Source organism: Lutjanus erythropterus, chromosome 10 (assembly GCF_056507025.1).
Source record: "Lutjanus erythropterus isolate fLutEry1 chromosome 10, fLutEry1.hap2, whole genome shotgun sequence".
In the NCBI taxonomy this organism is placed as follows: domain Eukaryota; kingdom Metazoa; phylum Chordata; class Actinopteri; order Lutjaniformes; family Lutjanidae; genus Lutjanus; species Lutjanus erythropterus.
Window position 1 is genome coordinate 37,547,711 of NC_139326.1, and position 24,606 is coordinate 37,572,316.

Here is a 24,606-nt window from a genome sequence, read left to right on the forward strand (position 1 = left end):
TGAGAAATAAACTCCTTCAGGATGATTCAAGTCCTGCGTCATCCTGTCAGGATTTATTTCACAATAACGACCTGCTGACTGTACATTATCCATTAGTCAGTTATAAAGACACAAAAATAACTTCTCAAATGTATCAGATTAAGTTATACGTTTCTTAAATTTGCAATTGTATGATGTGTATGAATGCTGAAAATGGGCGATGGTTCACTGCTGTTGTAATCGTCTCCGCCTTTTTACTCATTTCCTTTTTATCAGTGTGCCTGTCACTAACTGTCCTATTTTAGAGCCTACCAACACAAGTCTGCACCACACACTGACACACATGCTCCCAAACACATTTACCAGCTGTTTAATCATACTACTGTGTCACATCTTTTATTTTGCTCTCCCAGCTGTTTGAACCCTGCTCTTGTTCATTTTGTTATCCTGCTTCCTGTTCTTTTATTTACTCTTTTTTTTTTTTTTTTGACTTGACATGTTGGACTTTGTTGTCGGTCTGACTCTGTTTGCCAACCCAGTAAGTGTTGCCTTTACCCTACCTGCTCTGCCTGAGCCAGATGAACAGGAGCTCAAGCCAACAACATGTGAGCATCAACATCAACAACACATGGATGGATCAATGAACAAACATAATGGGCACAGGCCCCGGGGCCGTGTAACGAAACCCCTGGGCCACAGTGTCTGTTTGAAATGACTGTTAACATTTCGTTGTAGAAGTCAATCATAAACAAAAGTATCACATAGAGCTCCAACAAGACAGAAAACTACTATAAAGAGACATAAAATGACTACAGAGATACAAAAGTACCACAGAGTCATAACAGTACCACAGTTAGAAAAAAAAAACTGACAACTAGACCCAAAATTACCATAGACACAAAACTACCACAGAGAGACACAAAAGTGTTTCAAAGAGGCTTAAAATGTCCACAAGGAGACAAAAAAATGACTACTAGAAGCCCGAAAGTACCACAGAGACACAAAACTATGACAGAGAAACAAACCTGCCACAGACACATCAAATTACAGACACAAAAGTACTACAAGGCAGAAAACTACCGCAATTTAAAAAAAAATACTACAACTAAGAGACATAAACCTACCACAATGAAACACAAATTACTGCCATGAGACACAAGATTACCACAAGGAGACATAAAATGACTATGGAGACACAAAAGTAGTTCAAAGAGTATAAAATATACACAAGGACACGAAAAAGACATAAAACTGCTACAGAGAGACACAAAAGTCTTATAAAGAGGCACAAAATGACTACAGAAACACAAAATTACCACAGAGAGACACAAAATTACTGCAAAGAAACACAAAAGTATTACAAAGGAACACAAAACTACTACAATGAGGCATACAAAATTACAAAAAATGACAATTATGACATACATGACTGCCTCAAAGAGAAAAGTGCTACAAAGGCACACAAAATGACTACAGAGGCCCAATAGTAAAATGAAAATACAAAAAATACAGGGAAACATACTGATGTACCACAAAGAGACAGAATTACGACAAAGAGACACAAAATTACGACAAAGAGAGACAAAAGTGCTACAAAGAGACACAAAATTGCCATAAAGAGACAAAACACAAAATTACTACAAAACTAAAAACAACTACTGGAGGAGACACAAAATTATCACAGAGACACAAAAAAAGTACCACAAAGAAACAAAACAGCTACAAAGAGACAAACAACTACAACAAAGACAAATAAAACTATTAGAAAGAGACACAAAGTGGCCGCAAAGAGACACAAAAATACCACAGAGACATAAAAGTACCTAAAAGAAACACAAAATTACTACATAGAGGCATAAAACTGTACAAGGTCACTTAAAATGACAACAATGACAGACAAAACTGCCACAAAGAGACACAAAAGTACTACACAGACACACAAAAGAGACACAAACGTACAACTAGGCAAAAACAAGCACCACAGAGACATAAAATTACAACAAAGAGACACAAAATCACCACAGACAGTACTACAAAGAGACATAAAACTACTACAAGGAGGCAAAAATGACAACTATGACACACAAGACTGCCTGAAAGAGAAAAGACTGCAGAGACACAAAAGTAAAATAGACAAAAAATATATAGGAGACATAGTGATGCACTACAAAGAAACATAAAGCTACTGACACATTAAAGGTCCTGATTAACTGACAGCTTACTTTTTCTCACCACCCACACTCTGATTGGTTAATACTTGTTGCTTCTGTTGGTTTGGTTGGTTAAAGAGGCTTTTTTTTTGCTTGGATATGAGATTTTGTTTTGTCCTTCGGTGTGCCGTAATTGAGCAGAAAAAGTTTGAAAAGCACTGGAATACAAGAGAAGACATGTCTCCTCTCAGGCGGAGGACCTTGATTTCTGGGTACTTTTGCAGCCAGATGCAGACAGGGAAGGGGGGACGAGTAGGACCAGATGTGGCTTGAACAGAAAGCTCTCAGCAGGATCACTGAGGACTGCCTGATCTGCCAGCTCGCAGAGCTGAGAGAGAAGGAGACCCGGAGATCGAATGATGCCGCAACCTTTCAGCTGAGGACAGAAGACAGTTGGACTCATCTGGAGAAGAGGCACCATGCAGAGCGATGAGAGTATTCCTGGGCTGACAGCCCGAGGAGCTGGATGCAGCTGTTCTGAGTTTAGATGTTATTGATCTACTGGGATGGGACTCCATGTCTAAACAGACTTGAATGTTCTCGAGAACCATCTACGAAAGGTTTAAGGAATTTTGTGGTAATGGGGTTCGAGGTGTTCAGCCTCGTTCAGGATGTTATATTAAAGCCGCCATTGCTGCAGTGGTGTCTTCCTACAGTATGAGCATGAATGAATGCAAGTTGACATGAGAGATTTACAATTTTCTACTTTTACACTTACTTTTAATGCAATGTTACTCTGGAAAACAATGTCTAAGAATTCTGGAAGAACCTGTGCAGTTCGGCTGCTCCAACAGTCGTGTCAAACGTCACCTTTGGAGAAAAAAAGACACAAACCTTTACTTGATGAAGAGTGCTGCTGTCTGAGAACGGAGACTCTACAGAGATTCACAGAGTGTACAGAGGACCACCATGTGTCAGAGTGGATCAGAAATATTAACAGAAAGGAGCTTTGTTCATGAAAATCTTCAACACCTGAAGAAAAATGTATGTTCATGCATATTTTTAATATATATTACACAGTACTTCATCACTTAAATGTGGTGGAGGTGGTCTGTTTTTTTCTCTTCTCCATTATCCATTTCTGGCTGTTGTCACAACCAACATCTAACTACTATGTAACATTTGAATAATATTAATAAGAGGAACCTTCACCACTTACTGAGGGCCACTGTCAATCCAATTTTCTGTGCTGCCACTACAAGTAACAGCAGACATGGTGTCAAGAAGGGAACCCCAGAAACCATGAAAAATCTCATGAGACTGGCAAATTTAGGGTTCCCTTCTAGACCCAACCAGGAGATGCTGAGAACACACGACGTGCCACCGCAGTGATGGCGGCGCCGCAAAACAGCGGAACACACAAAGCAGTTGCCGGATTCGTCTGAATTGCCCCTCCATCTGATCAGTATGAGTTTTTTTCATCAATAGTAGGGATTTCGAACACGCTCATGAAGACTTGATGTGCGTAGCATTGGGACACAGTGTGAAAGGACTTAAATCCTAATTAACACGTTCACAAGTTGAATGTGTGAATGTGTGAAATGTGTCACATGTGTTTGAGGTACTTGTTGAATGTTACATTGAAGCTTTAGTGCCTATACAGACTTTAATTTGAAATAAATGTGTTACAAATACAAGATTGTCTATATTTAGACCGCTGCATTACCTCCTGCTACTACTGTTTCTATGACTACTGTTTCAGCAACACAACTGAAATATGTCCTTTCTTTCAGGAGATTGACTGGCATGACAAACTGCAGAAGAAAAAAGTGTTGCAGTGTTTATATAGTTGTCACTGTATTTGTACAGTTTTTTTAAACTGCATCTATTAATTGTTTTCTTTTTTTCTATCACAAAATCTCAATTCTTCTGTTAATATACACATTTATTGCATTTTTATTTCACACTTTCAATATGATCATCTGTATCCCTTGCATTTCTGCATAAAAATATCTAAAAAAAAAAAATGCTAGACATATGTTGTATATTTTGTTGTGTGCTGTGTACTTACATTACCTCAAACATTTCCAACAATGTTCAAATATATAATAATATATAATAATAATATATAACAGCGTGTTTTTGTACTAGGTCTTGCTAGCTAGTTGCTATAACTTCGAGGAAAACACCAAATATGCCAGATATGTCAGAGAGTGAGGAAGGAAGTCCACTGACATAACTACATGAATAAAACTTTACTGTATCGCCTCGTCCATGATGATGATTTCTATCTGAGTCACACCAGTTAGATTTTCAGCCACTGTGGTGGCTGTTAAACAGTGAAGACAGCAAATCCCATGATTCCACTCTACTTACCAGTGTCATTGAAGTATGTCTTTTGTCACTGTGTTGATGTGAGAGACCCCTAGTGGCAGAATTTACACACTGTGTGTTTAAATACTTTATCAACTACAGTCTGCATTTTGATGTCCAAATCAGGGGAACCTGCTCTGAGCCGCAAATCAAAGAGGGAAACAATGTCAACAATTTGACAGAGGATAGCGAGCAAATTTAGGGGATAAAACCAGTCAGAAAGCAGGATTGTAGGCTTTCAAGCTGCAAGCACATTCAGTAACTAGAGGACAGAGAAGATTAAAAGATAAAGTTGGATGTTTTAAAGTTCATTTTAGCACAATATAATCACATCCCATGTATGTATGTTAAAAGATGTATTGTTTGCTGTGAGCATTCTTCTTCATCCAGACCGTGAAGTGATGATGGGGTCAGAATCCACAGTGCGTGTTCTGTGAGAAAATGCATCCTTAAAGGGATAGTTCACCCAAAAATGAAAATCCAGTTGGAGTTCTCTGTGGACAAAAGTGGCAGTATTTCCACTGAAAAAGCACAAAACATAACTTCAAAAATAAGATTAGCTGATGGAAAATCTGTAACACTTTATTTGAAGGGATGTGCATAAGACTGTCATTACACTGTCATAATCATATCATGACACCAGTCATGAGCATGAAGGAGTCTTTATGAATGTTGTCATTCAGTGTCATTTGGTCCATTATATCATTTTTAATGCAAAGTTGACACTGTTTGAGATGTCTTTGTTATAACAACTTGACATTAATTATTTGGATGAAGAAATACACCTGCAGTACAGATCAACGCAGCATTTGACAGTGTAATAACATTTAACAATGTCTTCATAACAAGTCCAAAATGCACCACTTTGCTTGAGGTCAAAGGAAATATTCATGACACTCTTATCATTGTCTCATGACAGCCAGTGTCAAAATTACACATGACAGTATAATGTCATGTGAAAACACAAACTTAAACAGTTTCTTTAAGTTTGATGATGTCAAGTTTTCATAACAAAGACACTGACAAGTTATGTCATCTTGGTTATATCAAGCTCACAAAGACATCTGAAACAAACGTCAACTTTGCATTAAAAATGACAGAACTGATTGAATGGCAACATTCATTAAGTTTTCTTCAGGTTCATGACAGGTGTCATAAGACTGTTATGACAGTCGTACGCATGCCCTTTAAAATAAAGTGTCACCAAAAATCTCCTGTTGTATCTTCTTGGTTTCTGTATGATGGTCACATGGCAGCCAGTGTCAAAACCATATGACACTATAATGTCATGTGAAAACATAAAGCAAGCAGTTTCCTTAAGTTTGAAAATGTCAAGTTGTCATAACAACAATATTGATAGGTTATGTTGTCTTAGTGAATAACAAGTTGTCATAACAAAGACATCTCAAACTGTCAACTTTGCATTAGAAATGACATAACTGACCAAAAAGCACTTAATAACAACAGTCAAACTACACTCATAAAGGCTCCTTCATGTTCATGACAGGTGTCATGACATTGTTATTACAGTCTAATGCAAACCCTTTCAAATCTCCCCCTGCTTCCTTTTAATTGGCCTCTTGCCTGAGAAACATAAACATAGCCTCTTGTGTTCTACATGCCGTAAATAATTTTATCTGATTTGAAGGAGAATCCGAGCCAGCAGCAGGCAGTAAGAATAGAACAGCATAGAAATCGCCGACCTTCTCGCTGATTATCTCGTTTACTTATGTAGGTCATATAGAGGCATCAGTATTACATTGAAACTGTTTCATAACCAGTTAAAAACTCTTTGTAGTAGCTTTAATCAGCTGGGTAGTTATGAAGCTTGTCAAACACTACACATGTGGTTAAGACTTTTTTCTTTTATTTGGTGTTTTAAGGTGAAAACATGGAAAAACTCAGCAGACACAGTCCAGTCATTCTTCTCATTCTCTCCATCACTTGTAACAGAACCCTCTGCCATGACACAGTACAGTCTACTCCGCGAGTTCAATGCCAGTCCACGAGGAGGACGTCACTCAGTAGCACTTGGAGTCTGACAGTAAGCACTTTGTAACTCATGTGTGGAGGTAAAGAGTGAACTGAGATATACAATCAAACATATGTGAAACATGTGGGACACCATTCATTCACACTGATAGATGGAGTCCAGACCAAAGACAGCTGAGCCAAGACCCTGGCAGAACACAAAGCTGGGACCCCATCTATCACACGTTTCTTTCTGGGTGTATAAATTTGTAAATGACTGATATAACGCAAAAATGATTCAGCCAGCTCATTGAATATTTTGCTTTTGCTGTTCTCCACGTCTGATAGGTTAGTGTGGGGAAATGTCTGGTAGCACACAGCACAGGGAGACGTGTTTGTTTGGAATAATAAAAAGAAGTTGTGTCTCAATTCAGAGTCTTCCCCCTTGGAAGGACGCAGTCCACAAATGTGTGTCCTTGTCCAGGATAGACTGGCTTAGGGGGCTGCTTTCCTCTGGGGCCCTGAAAGCTCACTGTGAAAACTGATTTAGGAGTATGCACCACTTAATCAAATGACATGATAAAGGCCTCCAGGTGAGCCCTGCTTTTTTGATCTTGAGGTCTTGAAGAGTGTTGAAGAGAATCAAAATCTAGGCACAATGCCCCAAAGCTCCCTAGCAAGTTCATCCAGTCGTGCCTGATCTTGCTCATCTTATTCAGTTTTCATAGGAAGCTGCTCTGAAATGGGACACAGCTTCAAAAAGACAAGGGTGGTTTTAATCTATATTCTTCTTATTGTCAATAAACTCCATAGAAGGACCAAAATAAAATAACATAAATATTTATAACATGACATACCCATTTTGGTAACACTTTATATAAAGATGATTGCAATAAGTGTTAGTTAATAGGTAATAAGGCCTTTATAACACATGTATTAATGCTAAATTGTGTCACTAAGACTATGTAAATGTTAAAAATAGCATAGCAAACAGGCTTTTGTAATATTTATTTATAATTTTATCATTTATAAGCACTTAATAAGAAACATGTCAGCAGTTCATATACTGCTTAAGAATGTTAAAGCCTTATGAGATTTATATGATTGTTTATAATAGCATTACAAATACATTTATTGAGCTAATTTACCTATTATGTCATTGTTAAACCTTTATGAAGCTTTTGTTGTTAATTTCTACATACTTTACTATGATGTATTTATTAGCAGTTAACTATGCACTTATTAACAGTTGACTACGCATTTTGAGGGTACCTGATATAAAGTGTGAACAATGCTTATAAAGGTAAATTTTTCCTTAATAATACATTTGTAAATTAAAGGCTTAGTTAATGTTAATAAGCACTGTTCCCACTTTAGGTGCATAGTTAACTGCTAATAATGCATAATAAACTATGTAATGTAATGCAGTGTACTAGTAATCTTAATAAAGCATTAACAAATGCTTAGTAAAGATTTAACAATGTAACAGATAAGTGAGTTAATCTCAATAAATGTGTTTGTAAAACTATTATAAACAACTAAAGAATCTGATAAAGGCTTTTATAAAGTCTCTTAAGCAGTCAGCTACGTTTTAACAATTTCTCATAAGTGTTTTTTAATGTCTCATAATCTCACAATAAACATGTTTATTATGCTGTTATTAACACTAATCTTAATCTAATCTTATAAAAAAAACAAATCAATGTTAATAAGCATCTTACAAGCGCCTTATTACCTATTAACTATTGCTTATTACAAGCACCTTCATATAAAGTGTTACCCACATTTAAAAAGACTCAAGTATATATAGTTTCTTTAAAAAAAAGTGTCATTTCCTCAAACAGCTGGACACATTTCATCAAACAGCAGGTTTGTTTGGGACTACTTTCAGCAGTGGAGTAATACACATTTGGTGTTCTAGTGCATATCTGATGTGTTTCATAGTTTTTGGACAAACATTGGAGGTTTATGGCACAGAGGGATGAGATACATCAGACTTTTTATGCATACACAATATTTGTTAGTAGGATTAATTCATTGTTTGAATCTGCACATTGATTTTCATTGACAATAAGAAAAATATAGAATATTACCAACTTCATCATTTAACAAGATTGTTAGCATAGGCAGTGATAGCCACCATGGCTAAACAGACAGAAAAGGGCGCCACCTGCAGAAACTTAATCAACACAACATTCCAAGGCAAAAGACATCACTCTACTGGCCATATACAGTTAAGACTGGCAAAACTGGAAGGTACAGTGCAAAAACAGCACAGCAATACATGCTGAGCACCAAAGATGGCAAAATAAGAAATGTTAAGGCCCAGTCATACCAGAAAGTGGCACAGCAAAATTCATTGGACGCATAATTAAACAGGTTGTGCTAGAAGTTTGGTGACGTAATGATTATTCACAGGACTAGTTGGACTACTGCAGCTAGCTGGCAAGCTAACTCATGGAGGTATAAATAGAGCTGGCAAAAGTGGTAAATCAGCCTTGTGCCAATTTGCGAGTTATTTTATCGTATTAACAGCTTGTGTTTCTGATCTATTTAACCTCAGCTGGACTGTTTTTGAGCAATGCTGCCACATTCAGAGATATAAGTAACTTGGTAAAAAAAAAAGTGTTGCAACTAATACTAATATTACTACCTTTAACTTTTATAAATTATAGCTGAAACTACTTTAGTTTTATGAAACAAGAACTCCCTTTTCTTAAAGTTGCTGCCTTCAAATGAAATAACACACCACTTGAAACTAGTGATATGTTAAATGTGGAAAAACACCGCTGCTAGGCAACAGCAACATGGACGCCAAAACTGATGGTAAATCTATGGGAAAATGTGTTTCTGGGCTGCAGTGTATCATGTGACGCTGTCATTACACTGTTTGGCCACTATGTCGAACTGGCTTCAAAGCCCAGTGCTCTTCCTCGGGGCTTGGTCTAGACGCCATGGAAGCTAACAGTTTAGCATGCTAGCAAACAGGTAACGTAATGCAGGAAATGCAAAGACTGTTGGGAATATCAACGTTTTCCTAAGACATATTATGAAAAGAAAAACTTTACACGACTAAAGTTAAAATTTATTAACTTACCATCCACCAGAAGACGTTCATGCCCTCCACTATTTCTGAATATATCGACGAACAACTCTTGAACTTGGAGCTTTCAGAGGTCGTGAATACCACGACTGAAGGCAGCAAGTGTCCAACTGTTACAAACGTTACATCAGTAACATGCTAGTGAGCCAGAAATATGCTAGTGCTAGTCAGTCATAATAGCTATACTAAGCTAGCTGGCTAAACAACTACCAAACCCAGTTTAGCAGGCTAGTGAGCATGGTCACTAACAGGACAATAGTTTTAACATGTTTATTCAAGACACATATTTATTGACTGGTCCACTGATTGTATCGATTCCATTAAAATAATTTATTTTGACACAAAATTTGGCTGTTTTCATGCTGGTGTGACTGGGCCTTTACAGCTCTGACCAAGTCTACATTATCTCAAGTTAAAATTTGTAACTGACGTTTATTGTTCTTGATTGAATCCTAGAGATCAGACAGTGTTTGCTCTTTCCTACACATGGCAGATAGGACTGGAAGTGCAGGGTGTGTACTGTATTTTTGTGGATGTGTTTTGCCACTGGAGGTGACAACAGACAGTACAGCGTGTGGGGACAGCATTAAGGTTTTGGTGTCACTGGTTCCCTGGTTTCCCTTTAAGCTTGACAGCAGCAGAGGTTTTAGTATGGCTGGGTGGCTGAGGGGCGGAGGAAAGACAACCCAAACCTCATGGGACTAAGAAAGTAAAAGGCACTTCAAAAAATTGTAACAAATTCCAGAGTTACTAGATAGAATATATATATATTATATATATAGATATATACTGTATACACAGGCATTGTCATATACGAAGGAATGCAAAGACAGAGTATAAACACTTTACTTTAGATATATATATATATATATTTATATACGCTGTATGTAATAATATATACGTAGCCTTTGTTGATCATAGCTGGCAATATATAGAAGCTTTAAAAAAGCAGGGGATAGATGTGATAAAGCGCATTGTGGGTTTTTGGGTTTGTTGAGGTTTTTGTGAGGGCAAAACTCGTGGCAATAGGTTTCAGTTGCTGTGCACAAACTGAAGAGTTGCATAGGCAAGAAAATAAGTGGTTCCTAGTCACTCAGTTTTGACCATTAAAAGTGGTACGTAAGAAAGAAACAATCAAATACAACATAAAAAGTAAAGTGAAGACAGTGTGTTCCTATCCAAAAGGATAGTACAGATTGCTTAAACTTCCTTGAAGCAAAAAAAGGCAGTTTTTTTCCCCCTTATTATTAAAAAGCAAGAGTCAGTTCAAAGTCAGCAGCTTACTTGTTGTGCAGGACATGATGGAATGGTAAGTGTGTAAATAGACTGCATGTGCAGTGCATGTGTACAGGTATGTCCAGGAAGCTGAGGGCGGGCACAGCTACCGTGCGCCAGGCCCTACAGTTCAGTGTCCTGGTACTGGTAGGAGTTGGCGCTGTAGTATCCAGGCACTGCCTCCTCGTCTGCCTCCACTTCGCCGACGTAGAAGGGACCTCCCTCCTTGGAGGACGGAAGAGTCTGGGGTTCAGGACAGGAGCTGGAGCTGGACAGACATAGAAATTACAAGCTGCACTGAGTCCTGCCCCACTTCCTGCCTAGCCTGTGTTTCAATAACCTTAGCACTGCGGTGTTTCCACTGCATGGTACAGCTTGACTTGACTCGAATCACACTTTTGGTAGAAGGTACGTCTGGTTGTGTCTGGAGGGGAACCCCATTTCCTGAAAAGATCTCGCCACAGTGACCATTTTAGTCCAAAACATGATCCTTCTCTAAACCTAACCAAGTGTGTCTTATCTGTAACCCTAACCAGATCTTAACCACAGCGTCATATAATATAAAACATAATTAGCTTGTACAAAGTGTACAATGAAGAAAAAAAAAAAAAAATTCACAAGACTTTCCACACATAACCAGTATTTCTTTCTTCTTTGTTTCCACTGCAGTTCGTACCCCCTCAATGCAGGCTGGATTCATAGTTGATCGTCTTTGTGACTTTGGGTGAAACTGCCGTGACATAATCTTCAACATGTCACAAACACACAGGAACAAAGTTGGCCTGATTGATATAGCTGAAAAGTCTATCATGATAGTAAAGTTTCATATTGGTAGATATAGATAATTATCGATCATTTAGCTTGTGACTAATGACATGTTGTGTACTCCGAAGGGTAGAAGCAGCTGAGATTATAAAAGAAGTTTGTTGGTTTACTCACAATGCTGTTCCTTCCAAACAGAAGAGCGTCTGCGCTGGTCAATTGACCATTTGTGGCTGACATTTTTTAAAATCTTGGTGAAATGAATAGGGACATTGCAGCCGCAATTTGTGGCCAGTTAGCAGGGCGTCCATGTCTCACAAGCGATGAGTGATGATTCTCTCTGACCAATCAGTGGTATGCATTGTCCTCACTCCGTCGTTTAGTATCGGCTCAGCTCGTATGGAATGTCAGTGATGTTGGTGTTTGGTGTGGATATTGGTTCCATGTAACTTTCACCAATGCAAAACCAAAAGCCAAAACCAAAAGAAAGTTTCTAAGTGACTTGAGTGGAGCCATACCATGCAGCTGAAATACAGCAAATGAATTTACAGATTTACAGTTTGGCAAAAGTCAGTCCACTGCTTTGGTCCAGACAGACATATCTCAGCAACTATTGGATGGATTGCCATGAAATGGTGTACAGACATTCAGCTTCTAATGGATTGGTATGAAATTTTCTACAGATATTCAGTGAAATAGCCAAACAATGTATACAAATGTCTTCACCAATGACAACTGTTGGAGGGATTGCTGAAATTTGCTTCAGAAATTCAAGGTCCCCAGAGGATTAATTTTTAGTGATATTGTGATCCCTTTCTGTACTGGTGATCACTCAGTGATTTCTGGTTAATTATTGGGCTGTTAGCTTGCATGTTGTATTGGAGGCAAAGCCTTCAGCCTAATCTTTTATCTCATTTTCTATTGACACCATGGTAAGCCACTTGTTTTCCAGAGGGCCCAACACAGATGTAATAAAGACACTTGTTTTGCTCTTAACCCATTTGATAGGGTTTTCTTTGCTTTTCAGGCCAAAATTCCAGTGAGCTGGAATGGGCCAGAAACATGAAACTTGACCCAGTAACTGAAAATGATGTGCATGTACTTCCCAAGAATTATCAGCTCTATCCACCAGATGGTGGCACCAAAATTAACAAAAATACATCGAGGCCACGTCCTTCACTACTGTAAGTCCAACTGACTTGAAATTGTCTAGCTTAATGTGCTCTATAAAAAGGCCTCTTGGACCATAAAGGTCCCCCATGATGGATTTTTTTGCTAATTGGTAATTACTGAAAAACATTAAGTACAAACATAGCCTCCATCAATAAAAAAATATCTTTGCAAGAGAGGGGGTTGGTATAAATTGGCCATAACTCAATACCCATTTGTCCAGTCATCATAAAACTTGGTAAATATCTTCACATATGGTTGGGAGTAGGTCTACCAAAGCCATCGAAGGGACCACAAATATCACAAAGATGTGGGCACAATTCCATCAGTTTTGGTGCACATGCTCAGAGGCCAAGTATTAACCAAAATCTGAAGCACCGTAATGATTGGCACAAGTGGGTGTGGCCTATTACTAATTTGCTCATAATTCAAGATAACCCTAACCCTAACCCTTTCAGCAAACCTGATTAAAGTCATTAAAGACAGCCAACCCCATCTCCTGAACATGCACAATTTAAGTTTCGTTAAAATCTTATCAAGATGATGAACTTTAAGCAATTAATTATTGAGACCCTGCAGGTTCTGTGATAATGAAACAAGTGTGTGATTGGTCTCACTCACAGAATGAAATTAGTGGACGTGATTTTGCTCAGCTTTGTGAAGCCTGAAACCCCGGTCACAGGTTTAGTTTTGACCATCTGAGCTGTTTTCTTCTATTGGGCGCAAAAGGGCTTGAACCCATTAATCAACTGCCCCCTTTGAGTATTATTAAATTATTCTTGCATCATCATTATTATAACTTTTATCAGTTCTGATGACATTGTACTCACCAAGTTAACTGCTGAAATCTGGAAACACAGTGACATTGCTAAAGCAGGATCTAATAGATCAAGAAACGCTAGCAGTCAGATGATCAGAAAAGTTGGGAAAAGTTTATTCAGATTTTCTAATTATCAGTATCTATCTTCATCTGGAGGTTAAACTGAAAATGAGTTCATCTGAAATGTTACACGTCTGACTGCTCACGTTTCTGACCAGCGTAAGCTCAACGACAAACACTGCAGAGACACAAACACGTTGACAAGCGCACTCACAGCAGAGCTTGGAAACAGTCGTATGGCAGTAGTGAGCCTACCCGATAGGCTGTGGGCGACTGTGATCCAGCTTGGCTGTCTTCAGAGGAACAGCGTAGATGTCTGGGTGCTTCTGAGCAATTTCCAACTGGAAAACACACATTAGTTAATTAAAGTAAACAGCTGAAACAAACAGCGCTACTGCAAGAATTCATTTCCTCATAAAAACACAAAAATGCGTTTCACCAGAAAACATTTCAGAGATGCGATAAGAAACTAGAAGGGACTGTTTGGAATGCTTCCCGAGGGGCTATTAAAGCACTGGACACATCTATATGGTAGCCTGTGTTAGTGTCATGAGATTTCAGATCTGATAGTATATGCAAGACCACATTTCAGTGATGGTAGATTTATACATTTTTTCCATACTTGAGTATATTCCACTCACAGGAAGAAAATAATTACAGTTGCTGTCTTGTAATTATGACTAGGACTGTCACATCATGAGATCTATAGGCTATCTTGTAACTTCTGGGACAAAAATCTTATGAAGAGATCTGTATCTCATAATTCTGACATTTGTGTCTCAGACAAGCTTCAGAGACAAAGATCTAGATAAGACCATTTCATCATAATAATGTGATACAGATCTCTTGATCATGAGACTCATAACAAGGGGTATAAATATTCACTCATGCATCTGATGCATCAGACTTTAATGTGTAAGATACAAGTCCATCTGTTCAGACGGCCTGTATCAGTAAAAAGATTAACATGAATCGGAAAAAAATCGATGCAGCACTAGTGTATGGATGATTGGAACGCTAATATGTTTCATTTTTGGCATCAATGAACTGCCGCTGTAACTTTCCTCTGTTTTCTCTCTCCTCCTGCCTCTGCCTGCTCCGCTCTCACTGTACGCCTGCTGCCTCGCTCACACAAAACAAGCGCTCCCTCCTCCCTCTCCTGTGTCTCCTCTTCATTTCCTCAAAACAGACGGCGCTGAAAACAGACTGCGAAAGAACTGACATTGTACCACCAAACTTTCATAACACACAAGTGTAGAATAAGTTTGTTTTATAAGAAAGATGAGAAACGCTGCTGCAGATCATTAATGTAAAACGTGTCTGACAGCAGAGAACAGAGACACGAGTCTGACCCACAGAGACGTCATGTCACTGTGAGAGCAGGTAACACAGAGCATCACTGTTCCTCCACACTCATCAAAACCACAGCACTCTTCATATGAAACAGAGCAGCACATCATCTTACTGCAAAAATACTCATATTTGAAACAGTTTTAAAGTTTGTTCACAGACTTGTAGGTTCTCTACAAATGTAGCATTAATTGAATTAAAACGTAAAGATTCACACATTGCATTTGTCTCATATTGCATCGTATCGTATCGTGACAGAGCTGAATCGTATCGTACTGAATTGTTGGCTATTTAAAAATTTCTAGGATGTATCGTATCGTTGAACATGTATTGAGATACGTATCAGTCAGTGAGATACACACCCCTAGTCATAATGCAGTGTAGTTCTTTAATACACACTCACAACAATTAAAAATCAAGTAATGGTTAAAGAAATTGAAATTATTTAATTACCCTTATGCAGGATTTATAAATACTTTATAATTAGGTTATTAATTAGGTAGGTTGGTAAATATTTTATAAATCAATACTAAACAATTATAAAGAAGTTATCAGTTAACAGTTTTCATACATAACTGTGGGCTCACTATTTGGCATGATTTGTCATGTCTTATTTTTACTGCAGGGTATTAGTTTTAGAGAATATTTCCACAAATATAAACTCATATCACCTACCTTTGGCTATATGTGATGTCACATGTATATATAAAACAAAGTAAGCTGACCACAAAGTTCAAGAAAAATTAGACCAGACCTGAAAGGATGTGGTCTGGAGCACATGGTTTTAAATGGAAACTTGAATTTTGTACATAAATGTGTTTCCAGATGTTGAGGAGCACCACTGGATATATGACAAAAGCTGTATAGAGCCTTTTGTGTCTCCAATGAGCTCTGTGAAGTCAAGTCATATTACTTGAGTCAGTGTCAGTTGGGGTTTACAAGTTAAAAAATGAAACAAAAACATGGATCTTGTGTGCACAAATTACTATGTTGTGCCAGAAGGTTGATCTAATATGTTGTATCAATTACATCCTCAATCAGGACTTGAGGGGCTCTGTGGAATACTCTCAATTAATCTTTAATAATCTGTCACACCTCATTAATGGTGTAATTATGCAGTATAACAGTGTACTCCAGACCTCATCTCTCCATTTTCTCTTTGCACATCATGGACAATAACTCTGCACTTTGCTCTCCATTTGCTGAAACATGTTCATCAAGCCAATGTAACTGGTGCAACAGGGTATGAAACAAATAATGCGACTGGACAAGAACATGATGTTCCATCACCGTGCTAATATGATTTATATTTCACTTCAGCCACTCCTTTTGCATCCACGACTACTCTTGTTTAAATAAACAGTGACGTGCTGGGATGTGTTCCTGTTGTTCTTACACACATGGTAACACACTTTTTGCTCTGTGTTTCAATAACACTTGAGCCAACTTGGCACCGTTGGTCAACATTCTCCTTTCCTGTTTCCTGTATTTAGATATGCTCTGTGCTAGGCTGAAAAGAAAACCACATTTTGAAGATAGTTAAAAGACATTTCTGGTGGACCTGTAAAAGCAACATCTTAAATTAGCTACTGTTAGCAAAGCACTACCTAAATAACTAGCTAATGACTGATGTAGATTAGCTAGTTTGTTGGCTCATGCTTTGCTAAAATTAGCTGTCAGATGTAACTTGCTAGCTAACAATTGATGTAGATTAGCTAGCTACTTAGCTGGCATTTTGCTAATATAAGCCAACTTAAGATATGACTATATGTGCCTTATACAGGTCCTCCAGGGACATCTTTTGACCATATTTTCAACATAGACATGCTAAGAACATAGCTTAATACAGGAAATAGGAAAGGAGAGAGTTGAACCAGGTTCTACAAAATGAGACAGGGCTTAGGAACGGTCAATTAGTGCTGGCTATTGTGATTGCACCGTTAAAAAAGAGGCATAAACCTGCAAAATGACCAGTCTGCATAATCCTACATAACAAATCAGAGTCCCTGACTTCTGTGTAATACATCTCATGACACTGCAGGTGACTAATGGGAACACTGCATACTCGCCAACTCTTAAGATTTTCTCAGGAGATTAAGGTTTTACATTCCCTTGTCCCTATTTCCTCCCAAAATAACAATTCTGTGTTTGTCCTCATTTCTGATAAATTTTCAAACCTCTTTCTTTTTCACTATCACAACCTGTTTCTGACATTGTAGAGTGAGTATGTGCCCTATGCGACTCTAAAAGTCTACTGTTTCCACCCTGACAACAAGACAGCTACACCAAACCAGACTTCCTGATAAGTTTCTCAAGGAAAGTTTTAAAGGAAACACATCAGTTTTCTTTTAGGGGCAGGTATAAAAAATAAATGTATAGAGAAAACTGATGAATATTGTTAGAGGGATGAAATATTCTGTATTTTTTCCAGAAAATGAAAAGTAAATTTAATGGTAGTGAACTTTTGCAGCCTTATTTACTTAATTTCATTCTTTAAAAGTCATCACAGTACAGGAATCAGAGTATCTAAAACTTTTTTTGTTTTGGAATCCTCCCTACTTTCGAGGTCTCAAGGTTGGCAGGTATGGAAGATTGAGCTGTACCCACCCTGGCATTCTGCGCCTCCTGCACTTCCAGTATCCTTTGGGCTCGGGCAAAGTGATCCATCTTCTCGAAGGCCTTGATCTTCCCCAGGAAGGACCTCATGGACGGATCCTCCACAGGGCTGTCCACTACTGCATCCTCCTGCTGCCTACAGGCCACCACGGTCGCACTCGGCAGAGCCAAATGCGGGTGAACTGCAGCCTCTACCGTGCTCCCGAAGCTGCTGGGCTTGGGTGCAGGCGGGGGATGAGGGGCTCCCAGGGGCCGCAGTTTGCCACAGGAGTTAAAATGATGAAGTGGAGGTGGGGGCAGTGGGCCGGAGGAGGCAGCTGAGCGGGAGATCGGTGGTGGAGGGTCGTTGTTGCTGCTGGCTGGGCTGCTGCTGGAAGGAGAATCGTAACTCCGGCTGGAACTGGGGGGTGGAGGGTGGTGTTGACGGTGGTGATGGTGTGGGTTGTTGGAGCCTGATATGAGGACCAGATCGTCCCTCAGAGACAATTTCACCTGACCAAGGAGAGGAAGTGTCAGACCAGATACTTACAGTGTGTGATGCTTTTTGTAGAAAAGGCCCAACCTGACTTTTATGATAAACAAAATCATAACATAACTGTAACCCAACCCCTTCTGGCTTTCATACAGTATCGATGTCCGATTGTTCAACTCTTAGCAGAAACTCCAATAATACAGTGTCCACTATGTCAAACCACTTCAGGTTTTGTTTTTTTGGAAACAATTAGAGAGTCTTTCAAAAGAAAGTCCTACATTGCAGAAACAGTTCAAAGACTTTAGGGCAGCCTTTCATATTTGGGCGGCGACATGCAGAGGTCCTTACTTACTTACTACTGAGGACAATGGGGGGGACCTCATTGTGTTAGGTAAGGCGTGTCCTTAAAAAAAATGTAAGGGGCGTAGGTTTGTTAGGGACTGTACTCTCTGCTGTTCAAGCAACTACCTTGCATTTAGAGATCCCCAGACGGTCGGTAGGTGGCAAGATCACTGATTGCCTGGTATTGCAAGACTAGGCCAGGGTGTAGGGTTTGACCATGGCTTCATGATAGGAATTGAGCAGTTTTCTAAAAAAAAAAAAAGGTCAGCAACAGGGAACCAGTATAGAGAGCGGAGAAGAGGAGTGGTGTGGGAAAACATGGGAAGATTGAATATCAGCCAGGCAGCAGAATTTTGGATTAGTTGCAGATGTCTGATGGCAGACAAAGGAGTACCAGCAAGAAGGGAATTACAGCAGTCTAGGCAGAAGTGCCAGGATCAGCACCTGGGCTGCATCACTGGAGAGGAAGGAGCGAATCCTCCCAGTGTTACAAAGGAGTCCAGAAGGCTACTGCCGTGATGTTTTTCAAGAATGACAGTTTGTCTTCCAGGGTCACTTCCAGGTACCTTGTCGTCCAAGTTGGCATCACGACGATGGTCACTATGACAGGTCGAGGTGATGCAACCCTTTCCCCTGGAGTAACACAGGCTCAGTCTGGTCTAGACTGAGCTTTAGGTGGTGCTTTGACATTTGCATCAAGATGTCAGCCAGGCAAGCAGCAATGAGTGCCTTCAGCTGACTGTCAGATGGAGGAAAGACGAGAATAGCTGGGTGTCATCGGCATAACTGGCAGCAGAAGCCATGGAAGTGTATGACAAAACCAAGAATGTAGAGGATGAAAGAGAAGAGGGGCTAGAAAGGAGCCATGTGGAACTCCCATTGTCAGGCTGCACGGACAGACATGATCCTTTACATGTCAACCCAGTCCTTTAGGGTGGAGCATACCTTTATCTATTATTATTAAGTTTTTGTAGTGGAAAAGGACTGAAAGAATTGTGAGCTTTATTTCTTTTGGTTCTTCCTAAACTGATGACACCACTTACTAAGTTCTTCAATTTTCATATTCTTCGAACGCTACTAGACTTATCACTAGTAGGGCATTAAGGCCAGTGGGTCAAAGAAAATGTGAGAAGATGTGGGATTTATCATTCAGGGTGTTCATCAAAGGACCTATTTATCAAAGAACAAATGTCAACCAGCACTGTGGATCAGACTGTACAAACTATACTATGGCTACAACAGAGGAAAGCACAAGAAAAAGTGTTGAACTGTTTTCATTCCAACCAAACAGCAGCTCTGCATCAACTTTGACAGTTTACTTTGAATAGAGATAAGGACTAATCATCCATATCAGCTGCTCTGACATATTGTTGGAATGAAAACCTGAACACAGCTTAAGGTTGAACACCACTGCTACACACAAGCCCACCACCATGTACCAACAACTGAGGGGAATTCTGGGTACCCATCTGGTCCAGTGAGGAATCTGAACTGCAGTGAGATTGGTTTCTTCTTATCAGGCCGTTCCTCAGAGAGAAGGGCAGTTTGTTCCTTTGCATGGAGGGAAAGAGCTGCCAGGGTGGATGTGGAGGTTAGCATCTGAGTTACTGGAGGTTTTTGAACTTACTGTTTGCTACTGAGAAATGATCTCATATCTGAGTATATAACAAAATATTTATTTTTGACATATGGTGAAATAGGAGAGGTGAGGAAGACCTCCTCTCACTCCTTTCCAAATTGTAATATTGTTCCTGTTATACTTTTTTTTATACTGTTGCCTAACTGGGTACATTCTATTGATTTTATAGTATTGTAGCATTGTTGACTCTGTTTTGTGAATCAAACACTTTTCAATACTTGAATTACCCTGGATAACAACTAGGGCTTCACCTTAAAGCTAATACAAGGAGCTTTCATACCTTTAGTCTATTTGGGAGGTCCCTCTGGACAAAAGGAGTTTTTTTTTCACAGTAATAACCACAAAATACAACATACATTGATTTCAAGGAGAGCCCGACCTGGTGGCAGGCATCAAGAATAACTATATAGAAAAAGCCAATATTTTTGCAGATGATAAGGTGTGTTCATGTAGATCAGATAAAGGTGTCAGTATTAACAATTATAAAATAAGTTAAAAACTCCTTATAGCAGGTTTAATTATTATTATTTCCGTTGTTGATCGATTTGTCTTGCTGTGTCTGACCAGCAGTCCAAAACCCAGAGACAATTATATCAAACAGAAAAAAAAGCAGCTGTAAAGATACACTCTATGGATCCCTCACCTTGTTGTCTGTTAAGAAGGCAGGTGGAGGGCTGCACCTGTTCAGGACTTCCCGGCTGCTGATTTTCCTCATGCGACTCCTGATGTCTGGACTGTACCTGCGCAAGATCTACACACACACACACACACACACACACACACACCCACACACGGTACATATCCACACAGGAGAGGTCAGTGGGCAGGACAGTGACAGGGGTTTAAATTTGGTTGATTTGGCAGCAGTGTGATCTCAGAAATATCCATAAAAATGATGGATGTAGGCAGGCACCAGCCTCACTTGCTTTTTTGGAATGTATCTTTAACTCTCACTCCCACTTGTTGTTGCACTTTTAGGCCTTTCCCCCCCAAAAAAAAGTCTTCATAAGGTTACTCTTTCTTCTCTACTCTAACAGCTAGAGGGCTGATTCTCCTAAACTGGATGTTCTTGAGAAGGAAGGAAATTATGTCCTACCAAAAAAAACCCCCAAAAAACTATTAAATATTAATATCAACACTCTAAGTCCAATTTTTGGTTAACATTTTTTCTGTAAGGATTTATATATATGGAATATATGTAATTGTTTTATTTCGTTTAATTTCTAAATTTGCTCAGTGCCAGAAAATGCCCTTTTTACAAGACTTCACAGGTTCAAACTATTTTTTTTAAAACATAATAGCCTAGGTATAACAATGTGCAATTACAATCACTTTTAACATTAAAGATTCATATATTTTTTAATGAAAATGGTGTGTCTCAGATTTCTATGAACTCTGTCAGACTTTTACAAAAACATGATTTAATCAGGCATAAAAATGGTCAGCTATACCCTAAGAACCCCATCTCACTTTCTGGTTTAAAAAAGACAGGAATACTGCTCAAACTTTTAGACAAAGTCATTAAACAGTATTGCTATCAAATGTGTCTCAACCATAATATGTCAACTCTGTAGTCCTTCTAAATCAAAGTTGAATAGGAATTATGGTTTAAAAATCTGTATTTTGATTAACATTAAGAGACTCTGAGACACTTTATTTGTGTATTTATTTAAATAAAATTGCTACTCATTACGACTATGCTGTGAAATGAAATGACCAAGAATTTGATCTTCTAAAATATATTTTCCAGCATAAGTAAAAAGTAAAAATCAAAACCCCCTGAAAATACGGTTTTGTCCCAATTCTCAAGAATGAATGATACCTATCTATCTCTCTCTTTCCTTCTCTTCCTTTTCTTTACGTTCTTTCATTTGTACTGTCATCATCATTTTTGGTTTTGTTTTGTTTTTGACTGTGATGAATTCTAATAATTAAAAATCATTATTTGTTCTTTATTATTGTATTGTAACTTAAAAAAAAAATGTTTACCTTATGCAGTTTTTTTTTTAATGTGTGGGCCGCCTGTATCTTGGTATTACATAAATATTTAAAAGTGGCCTTTGAGAAATGAATGTCTGATTCTTTCTGTCCCCATCATGATGTTTGCACATGGTGGAGGACACAACATTATTATTCTTCTTATTCAAAATATTCTTATTATATTTGCGTACAGAATAGGTTCAAATGCTCATATAGACTGCTAACAACTCTTTTGATGAATTATAGAAGTAAAGACTGTGTAACCTAATTTCCTGATTAACAGTTGTACAGATGTTCCTTATGTTGTATCTCCCTGTCATGGCAGACTTGGAGCTGTAATCTCTTGTCTGTCCTACAGATGGCAGCACCATCCTGATAGTAAAGGGAGACCAACTTGGAGACCTGACGTGTTTCAGGCTGTGTGTTTATGAGGGCGTCTGTTTGACATGTTCCACAACAATTGCGAATAGTCAGTATAGCATCTAACATTTATTCAAGAAAGTTAAAAAGTGCAAGAGATTAAAAGTAGAAAAAAATATGATCAATGCATGAAAGGAGTCATTCGAACATGGATAATGAGTGAACTCAGCTGATTCAGAGTCTTGAGATCATGCTAGCACAAGCTGGGGTTTAGAAATGTCTGATAAACAGTAATAGAAAGTCCATTTACTAAAGAATGTATATAAGTCAGTGCTCAGCTTGAATCTCAGTATAAAAGAAATCGTTGCGGTGTGAGTTGCAGAGTTTTGGAGATATCTTTTTACAAGCAGTTTCATGTAGGAACGTCTTTCCTTCTAGTAGAAAAGTAAGTAGTTCCAGTCGATTCTACCGCAGGAAGAAAGTAGTTGCTACATCAAACTGCTCACAACAAGGTCTGTGCAATATCTTGAGGAACAGGGTCATGATTTCTGGAAAGAGACACTCCTTTTGAATGTTTATAAAGCATTTTTTTGGCGCTTTGAGCACCACAGGGCAAGTGCAATTGAGTTCTATTATACTGGAGAGAAGGCAGACATCTCTGAAACTCTGCAACTCACACCAGAACAATCTAGATGGATAAAGAGCACCGCAGGCCAGGGGGAAAATATGTATTTTTGATTTTGGGGTGAGCTGTCCCCTTCAAAATGAACAACTGTTGGTTTATAAAGAACTGAATAGTTTAGTGAGATCTCTGAACTGCCTCTTGGGTGGTCTGGGACAGATTTGCTTACTGTCCGCAGGGTCAAAGCTAAACGTGGAGAAGCAGCATTCGAACTCCAACTCTCAGCTTCTTTTAAAATCAGGCTGCAAACTTTTCTGTTTGCATCATCATCAAATACAGATACTTTGGGATGGTGGTTCGAAGCTGTCTTTCCCTAGAACTGCTTGCTCCACCTTTAATCCCATTAGTGTGATACATTGCATCTCACCCCTTTCAGTGATAGCAAACTTTTCACCCTGACAGTCTGACATTTTAGAACATCTAACACTAACAGTTCAGATGTAATAAGATAAGTAGTTCATCTGAAGCATACTGAAACTTTTACATAAGTAATGTTGTGAGGTACGTGTCCTATGTCTCTAATGCGTCAGGATCTGAAAGGATGCTACCACCAGTGCATCCAGGGGACACTCTCTATTTTTTCCCTGATAATGCTACATATATATCACATGATGTGTGATATAGGATAAGAGCCTATTCCCATATTTGAGTTTTCAGCGTAGATAAGCTCAGGTTGCAGCATAATAGGCTGTGTGTTGTGTTTGCTGCCGCAGAGAAAAAATAAAACGTCCCTGTTATTGTAACATGAAGTCTTCTTTCAACTATTTGTCTTCACAGAGCAGAGTTGGTCCAGACCATGAAGCTGAAGCTAGTTAGCAGTTACAAGTCAGGCTAAAGGCAATTAAATATCCTGAAACCAGAGGTCTCCCAAATACATTTTGGAGCTTGAAGCAATAAACTACTAATGAAGTGACAAACTAGCTTTTCACAGACAACAAACACAAAGACTCTGACACACACAGGTTACCCACAAGGCCACCTTCCTAAACAGGGAAGGCTCAGTCGGTGAGACACAGGTGCAGTTCAGGTGCAGTTAGGTTGTGAGTATTTAGGTCCATTACAGAAGCAAAAGTACTATTACAGCCCTAAAGTGAAAATCCACTACAAGTAAAAGTTACTTACTGAGGTTAATGTATGTAGGCATGTGAGGAAGCATCAACTCTTTCGCCAACGATGTGCTAAACCCCTTTTGTTAAGAACGGTGTAGAGCTTGAGATCTGTGCCCAAACACGACCTGACGGGTCCAGATGGGTTCGTTTTGGGTCGTGCCTCATTTCTCACATATTTCACAGGCCCATGGCGGGTTCGGGCTGTACTGTATTTATTTATTTATTTATTTATTTATTTATTTTAATTTTTCTCCCCAATTTAGTTAGGGTTAGGGTTAGTTAGACAGTTCCAACTCCCTCCATGTATTGTCTCTGTCACTGAAAAACTCTTGTGCTTGGTTTGGGCTGAAATATGCTAATGAGGGTGGCGTTCAAGTTGGTTTCAGACAGAAT

General features: G+C 38.8%; 1 protein-coding gene across 1 annotated transcript in view; it reads right to left on the minus strand.

The window, feature by feature from the left end:
* Window positions 1-8,338: 8,338 nt before the first annotated feature.
* Window positions 8,339-24,606, minus strand: part of LOC146320809 (tight junction protein 2-like) — a 121,024-nt gene continuing 104,756 nt past the window's right edge. Inside the window, exons 20-23 of the mRNA XM_084729224.1 lie at window positions 20,726-20,833; window positions 17,621-18,121; window positions 13,919-14,004; window positions 8,339-11,119 (exon numbers count right to left, since the gene is read on the minus strand). Coding sequence (XP_084585350.1) covers window positions 10,975-11,119; window positions 13,919-14,004; window positions 17,621-18,121; window positions 20,726-20,833 — 840 coding nt within the window. The 3' untranslated portion in view covers window positions 8,339-10,974. The remainder of the gene's footprint in view (window positions 11,120-13,918; window positions 14,005-17,620; window positions 18,122-20,725; window positions 20,834-24,606) is intronic.